A 7,517-nucleotide genomic window follows, 5' to 3' on the forward strand; every position below is an offset into this window, starting at 1 on the left:
CGCTCTTGCTGAGAAAACTGCCAAAGCTTGCTCTGTGAAATTTCAGTCTGGGAGCTCCGCACAGCACACCCTTCTTTTACAACAGCACTTACCTGTGCTTGGGGGACGCGGATCTGGATGGAGATCTTGAGTAACTTTGATCTCTACTTCCACTTCGACTTCTGCTTTCTCTTCCTTTCTGAACGCTGCAAGAGACAGCAAACAGTCAATTATTTTGCTTAAAAGAGTAATGGGAGAAAATGAACTTCTTCATTATGAAAGTCTTACCCGTTTACTGGGCTGTTTGAACTCGTTCTTTTTGCTCCCTCCATTTTCCTTTTAGCATTCTTCATTGCCTGAACAGGTAGCGGTGAAGGTTTATTTCCTTTAACCTCTTTTGGAGACTCTAGGAAAACAAGCCTGTGTTACCTTATTTTGAAAGTATGAGTAGTGACTGAAAGAAGAACTGAAGCCTCCCCTCACCCCCCTTCATCATCTTTGTAACAATCAGTACTGTATACACGCAGTTTGCATACATGTGCGCACACACACAGTCACCCACAAGAAATAACTTCTGTGAATTTTTTCAGATCTAATCCAAAACATTTCTGCCAAAACACTGTAGTAACACCAGGGAGTTAACTGCAGTAGTAACACATTGCTTTCGAAGCCACTTCAAGAAGGCAGAACAGCAACTTCCTCTTCTTGTCAATTATTCAGTATCTTTTAAAAGGTGAACTGAGGAGGAAGATGGTAAATGTTATCTTCTAGGCAAAACATGCAACTAGACTAGAAACTTTAGGCTAAGTATGCAAGAAAACATTCACCACCCATCACCCAAATGTACTACTCCTGTCAGAGTTCCTAATCCTATCTATGCTTTAGTATTTCTTTAGTGTAACATGCCAATTGCAAGTATTTGTTTGAGTTTATTGCCAAAACCACATAAAAGCAAGCCCTTGTACTATATGAATTTAAACGAGCCTTAATTTTAGACTCATTTGATCTTAGCCTTTATCTGTTTCAAGAAATGACGAAGTTACAATGCTATTCAAACTCTGCCATTTGAATAGTTGCTAGAAGCTAGCTTAAAAAAGGAAAAAGAAAAAACAAGCCACACTGTATATGCATCCCAAAAGGGTAAACACACATTTAAGATGAAAAAGAGTTACTAAAACCAAGTTATCCACTACTTACCATTTTTCGGTGCAGGGGAAAATCCTGATGTGTTATCCAAACTTGGGGCTCCCTCAGGTACCAGACCTTTAGCTTGTGCTTTTGCCTCTTCGATAGCCAATTTCTTCTTTTCCACTTTACTTTCCAGATCAGATAAATCAACCTATAAACACAGGAACGCTGCTTATAACAAAACTTCGTAAACTAGACTTTCTCCTTACTCACTTATGGGGCGGGGTGAATTCTAAAGAGACCCAGACACCGTGACTACCATCCCGTTCCACTCACTGTACCAGGCCTGCAGCTAGTTTCAAACGGGATGAGGTTTTCCAACTCATGTTCTAAGCGGCAGCCTCTAATGAATGCTCACAATATGAAAAAGCAGCAAACCTTTTTCCGAGTATAGAGTTGCAAAATTTTTAAGCAGATTTCTTGTATCTCTTCCTCTGTTGCTCCAAAGAGTAAAAACCAGTGTGGACGATTAGGAAGTGGAATCTGCAAGGGAGAGGAAGATGTGCTCAGTTTTCCGCTTCTATTAAAAGACCTAACAAACTTGAAATTAATGGAAGCGTATGATGCTCACCTCCAGCGTCCTGGCTGCAAGGTAAATACATGCACAGGCAATGCTTTCTGGCTGGAATCTTACAAAGACATCTGTTCTCAGGCTATCATTCATGTAATTCCTGAAAGACAGGATATCAGCAAAGTTGCACGGAACTGCCAAGTTGTTTAGGGTTTGGGGGGCTTTTATTTTGTTTCTACTTCTACAAGGACTATTTCTTTCTGCATTCAGTTACTAGACTTTACTCCTGTAAATTTGAAGAAAAGTTGAATAATTTTACTAAAAAAAAAAATAATAAATAAATCCCCCAAGGGGAGGGATGTGTGTCAGAAATTAAGCTTGATAGACTGACTGGCTGCTGAAAATTCAGTTGTGAAAAGAGAACCAATTTTAACTTCACTTTTCCTTCTGGATGTCTACTGGCCTGCTCTCATGCAACAGACAAGTTATTTTCATCAAGACAACATACAATATAGTCTGAAGTACTCAGTTACAGACTTTTAGGTTCACATGTTTTTCTGCAATAGGGCTGAACCCAGATGATTTCCTGAAAGCTGCAGCTTCTGTAGTAGTTCTCCCATGAAAACGCAGTCCACTTCAGCACGCATCAACTTCCACTGGAGAATTAAGGGGTCCTTTTCCCTTCAGAAGCATTATTTTCCATCCAGAACAGAATTCTTTTTGATGCAAAAAGCAGCCATAGAAGAAACCAGGATGTTTGGGAACATCAATTCAGCAGAATACTCAGTATTCAGGCAGATGTCCTCTTTGGCACATGAAATACGGTTTCCAAATTGTCCCATTTCAGTAAGGTTGCTTAAAATGAATATTCACAGAATGAGAAAACTGTAAAATATTGCATATATTCCAGTCAGTACACTTAAGCATTATCCTTCTAAATCTTAAACACACAAAGTAACTTCCTCTGAATCTGTCAGCTGATGTGCTTAAAACGATCTAGATATTTGAGTACGTATGTCAAGCAAAGTATCAGATGGGGAAAAGCTAAAGCCGGACACAATAGAAAGTCCTCCGAGTGATACGCTTTCTGAAAGGAGTAATTAAGCATGTGGGTACCCAGTACACAAGGATTCACTAAGCCCCAAGACATCCAAAGCAGAGACCACAGTTCAGGCACTCGTAACCAGTTCACACAGTGTAGACAAAGGGAACCGGAATCCCAAGAGTATCGACCTCCCACCTGCCCCAGTTATCTTACACTCTATGTGAAGAGCAACTGCTACACCAGAGAAGCAATGCTAAACATCAGCTCATCTTTCTGTGAGAACAGAGCTTCAAAACCCACTTTTCTTGTCCCACTACAAAGAAAAAACAACCCTTTTGGCAAAAGGAGAAATAAAGAAAAAGTGGTACTTCAAACATCTGGAAGTTGTTACGTCCTTTTCCTAATTTGCCAAATTGGAAAAACACGCCTGCTTCCAAGTTTGGCCTCTGCATATTTTCCCTGTGGGCTCAGAATCAGACACATGAGGAAATGAATCCTTGTCACAATATTTTAAGAAAAAGGTATTGTTGTAAAAATGCACATGTCAAAAACCAATTATACTGGATATCCACCAGTTTTCAGGTACTGGAAGCAACAAGCATCAGTACACAAATATGTTATTTTAACATCTGAAGCATTTCTCAATTGGGGTAATTTCCTCCCTCCTCCTCACCTACCCCTCCTTCCATAACAAGTAGAAAACTGGTAATGAGTGGTCCGTAACTCACATTAGAGTACTTCATGCAACAGTAATGGGAAGTTTCTCTAAGTCCCAAGTATTACATTTGACTCCAAGCTTCACACATCTACTCAAATGTCTTCTAACTAGTTTACAAATGGAAATAGATTTCAGTTTCTGTTGTGTTAATTCATCCCTTTAAGACTTAAATCCCACCTTAATTTGCTTTATCATTTAAGAACACATCATTATAACAGTTATAACATTAAAAAAAATCTTTCAGAACTTCAACAATCAGGTTATAAAATATACAAACAGTCAAAATGCACAATAAAAATAAAAGTCAAAAAGTATAATCACAAGCAGCAGTTGGCCAGTTACTATACTATCATGTATATACCACCTGTCTAGAGTCAGCCTTCTCTTTGTAGAGCCTGCTTTGGTTTGACTGAAGACGGCAGCTATCCCTGCACCATAGCGCTTGGGCAGCAGAGGAGAAGTCTTAGTCACTTACCCTCAGAGGCTACCCTTTGATTAAAAGAGTACAGAAAAGAAAAGTCAAAACTGGTTCTCTACACACAGGTCACAGTACCAGACAGTTCAGTCAGCAGAAATATGATCTTTGGATTCACTAAAGGTTTTTAAACCACAGTATTGTTAAAAAAAAAAACCAAAACCAACATTATTGTCTAAAAGCATTAGCTATTTGTTAAGTTTAAAACCTGGAATTTTACATAAGCTTCCCATCCCCAAGCAAATCTTTACTGTAACGTGAGCAACAAGGTAGAGGACATTTCTTGGTAAGCATGAAAACATTGAGTTTATCCAGTCTCAGAAGGTGACATCGTGCATTATCCATATAGATAAATAAAATTTATCTGTGTTGAATTTTAGATACACCTACAATCAAGCTCAAGCCCTGGGAAAAGCCATTTCCCAGCATTGCTAACAGACTTTAACTACACATAATTTTCTCTGAAGAACAAAAAAACCCAAGGAAACACTATAACCCACTCAACATTTTCCCTTCAGCTGAAAAGTAAAAGCAGAGAGGAGGGAAGTGAGAAGTCAGGGTGGAAAGCTACCTTACCATTAAAACAGTGCCTCTAACTTAAGAGGCTGATCAACATTTGGGTAGTAGTTTGGGGCACGCCAAGAAACACTGGAGCTGTCTGGTGTGACCCACAATCATTTCTGAGCAATGTTGCCCAGAGTGCCTCAAGTGACATATTTCTGCTACTGCCCCTGCTGGTCTCTTATAACAAAGAAAATCAACTTACCATGAAGTCTGGACCAGGTGTTGGTTACGTTCACATTCTAATACCTGAAGGTACATAACGATTATCTGGAAGATATGGGTTATTGAGTTATTAACAAGAATCTTGAGAGCCACCTATTTATTTCAGAGGGACATCCATGAGGCATCTGTTATTCTCTTTCAAGCTCTAAAACACTCCACATGAGAGCGCGTTTGCAACATCCCCAGTGTTTATCCACACAGCTTCTGCACTCCAATGCAAAAGCTTGCACAAGTTGACACTCAACCAGATCTGACCTTCCTAGCTCTCCGTCTTCTGAGCTCAGCCATCATGCTATTCATCTAGATGTCTCGTCTTCACCTGTTTTCAAGCTAGGTATGTTCTCCTATACAATTCACGATTCCTTTTTAGCTGTAACTTGGGAAAAAATATTGCTAGCTGCAATAAGCAGTAACAGAAGTATAACAGTACTTGCAGAAAACGTGTTCTGTGTCACTGGTTTATTCAGATCTACTTTTTTTCTTAGGTTTGAAAGGAAAACAAGAAGGCAGATAAAAAGACTACTCTAATAGCAAAAACTCATACCAATTAACCAACAAGTGCAATTATCCTCTGGGGTACTGATAACATGAGTGAATTCTGAAAGTCAAGTAGGTTTAAGAAGACCTTAAGACAGCAGTCGTCTTTAAAGGAAGAAAGAGCAAGATCCCAAGTTCTGCTGGCACAGAAGGAGGAAGTGATTTTACCACACTTACCAACTTAAGGCACAACGCTAATGGTACTAAAGCACCAACTTCAGGTATTTGCAATAGTTACGTCCTCCAACTATCATCCTTGTCTGACATGTGATACTTAAATATTGAGAACTGTCTCATTTCTAGTCAAGCCCTTCACACCTGAGTGTACTTTTTAAAACATAAGAAAAACTGCTAACTAGCTCATACAGGTTTAATAACCTCTGCATGTTTCCACAAGGAGTGATCATGACACACAGTGTTTCTGGTAACAGGATCTCACAACCCTGTCTCCAAATTTCTTTCTGCTTAAGAATCTTTGTTTAGTTGACATTTTCTAACACCAAAACTACCTACTTATATAATTTGACTTCAAGGAATACTTAGCATCTGCATCCACCTCCAGTCGCCATTCAGCAGTGATACAAGCCCAATTAGTAAGAATCTCTTAAATGAGAAAGAAGACATAAGAACCTAGCTTAACTGAATTAACCAGCGTTATCATGTACAAACTGTGCAACTTCCATGCAGTTAGGCAGTCTACTCAAAGCATTTATAGCATACGAAACTGATGATAAAGTTAACTTATACAGTACAAACCTTATGAGGGTGCTTCACATGAACACAAAATCCCAACTCCTTTAACACTCTTCTTTCTGCCTTAATAATTTGGTTCTTCAAGTTCACATATTCTTGATCCAGTATAAGAGGCACCGGTTTTCTGCAAGACAGTTTCATATTCTGAAGAAGATAACCTTAACCTCAAAGAGTACTCATATGCAGCTTAAATTGTGCTCGTGTAAAAGTAAGAGGCATCACTATTTATAACACCAAAAATATTTACTTAATAAAGTGGGTCAACTCACTTTTCTCCTTCATAAGATCTCTTCAAGATGTTCCCTGATTTATGAAACAGGGAATGATACTATCATCGGCCCATGAACTTTAGTATTTAAAATACAACATAAATTATTTCAAAGTCTAAGCTTACTTTTTTTCCCGTAGATGTCTAAGGCGATGGAACACATTAATTACATCCCTTATGCGCCTTGGTGCTTCTTCAATTTTGGATGCCAGATGAACACAGGCCATTGACACATGCTGAAATATAAGTATTGCAACATACTGATGTTTTGCTGAAATCAGGAACTGATCGCCTCCAACAGCTTAAGGAGGGATAACAAGAGAAAATGGTGGTAAAACAAGGAAATACTAGAAATTTGACAATATCAGTACTACGTAGCTTTGTGAAATCACGTTGATCGGTAAGTAAAATCTACAGGCTAGCTACCAACACTCTGATCACATCTAGGTTGACAACTTGCCAAACCAGATCAAAGATTAGATAACATTTGTAGCCATATACTTTTCTTTTATATCTTTTAGCATTTTCTTACCTCCATGGAATGCTTCACAAAAGACTTGGTATAAAAAAAACGTTGAAATAGCACCTGTCCTGTAGCCATAGCCACCTGAAAAAGAAGTAACCACAACAAGTATTAACAAAACAACTACTAGTTCCCAAAAGAAATTACCTAGAATGATTTCAACAGATTTAAGACCCAGAAGGCTGGCTAAGCTATATTTAAGTATGGGAGTAAGTTCAGTGTTATCCAAAGAAAACTAGCACCCCTACCTCAGTAACGAATTAAGAGGCCCAAAATGTTATCAACATCACAAACACCGTAATACCTACATTAAATCACAAACTTCTTTTATGAAGTACGAAAATATACTCCAAATTAAATAAAACCAATAAAAAAATACCCTAAGCCATACACTAGAACCCAATAAAACTAAAAGTTATGACAATACGCCAGAAAAACGTTACGTTTTCAGTGTGGATGGAAGGGAGGAAATGTAATCACATTACGATTTGCTCACACTTGTAAAACAATTCGAGTAGCTCACACTCGGTAGCTATTAGATGGCCTGGGAAGTTTAACGCTCAAAGAGTAATGAGTTCTCCAGGAAACAAAACCTTTCCGAGGTCGCTACAATTCAAAGGACTCTAAGAAGCCCTTCTTTCCGCAATCCCTGACCTCAAACGGAGGAGCCCCCCCCTCCCCGACCCGAGGGGGCGGCGGAGGAAGGCGGTTACATCAGCCGCTTCCTGCTGCCG

At 39.0% G+C, this 7,517-nt stretch overlaps 1 protein-coding gene across 2 annotated transcripts in view; it reads right to left on the reverse strand.

Moving 5' to 3' along the window:
* Positions 1 to 6,864, reverse strand: part of CCNL2 (cyclin L2) — an 8,541-nt gene extending 1,677 nt beyond the window's left edge. The window contains exons 1-9 of one of the 2 annotated variants that reach the window (XM_009889592.1): positions 6,793 to 6,864; positions 6,387 to 6,496; positions 5,996 to 6,116; positions 4,683 to 4,747; positions 1,739 to 1,838; positions 1,546 to 1,650; positions 1,177 to 1,318; positions 268 to 385; positions 93 to 185 (exon numbers count right to left, since the gene is read on the reverse strand). In XM_009889592.1, coding sequence (XP_009887894.1) covers positions 93 to 185; positions 268 to 385; positions 1,177 to 1,318; positions 1,546 to 1,650; positions 1,739 to 1,838; positions 4,683 to 4,747; positions 5,996 to 6,116; positions 6,387 to 6,496; positions 6,793 to 6,861 — 923 coding nt within the window. In that variant the 5' untranslated portion in view covers positions 6,862 to 6,864. Of the gene's footprint in view, positions 1 to 92; positions 186 to 267; positions 400 to 1,172; positions 1,319 to 1,545; positions 1,651 to 1,738; positions 1,839 to 4,682; positions 4,748 to 5,995; positions 6,117 to 6,386; positions 6,497 to 6,792 lie in introns of both variants that reach the window. The other variant, XM_009889591.1, reaches the window with a different exon arrangement.
* Between the last annotated feature and the right edge of the window lie 653 nt (positions 6,865 to 7,517).

The sequence above is a fragment of the Charadrius vociferus genome, unplaced genomic scaffold (assembly GCF_000708025.1).
Source record: "Charadrius vociferus isolate BGI_N301 unplaced genomic scaffold, ASM70802v2 scaffold477, whole genome shotgun sequence".
NCBI lineage: Eukaryota > Metazoa > Chordata > Aves > Charadriiformes > Charadriidae > Charadrius > Charadrius vociferus.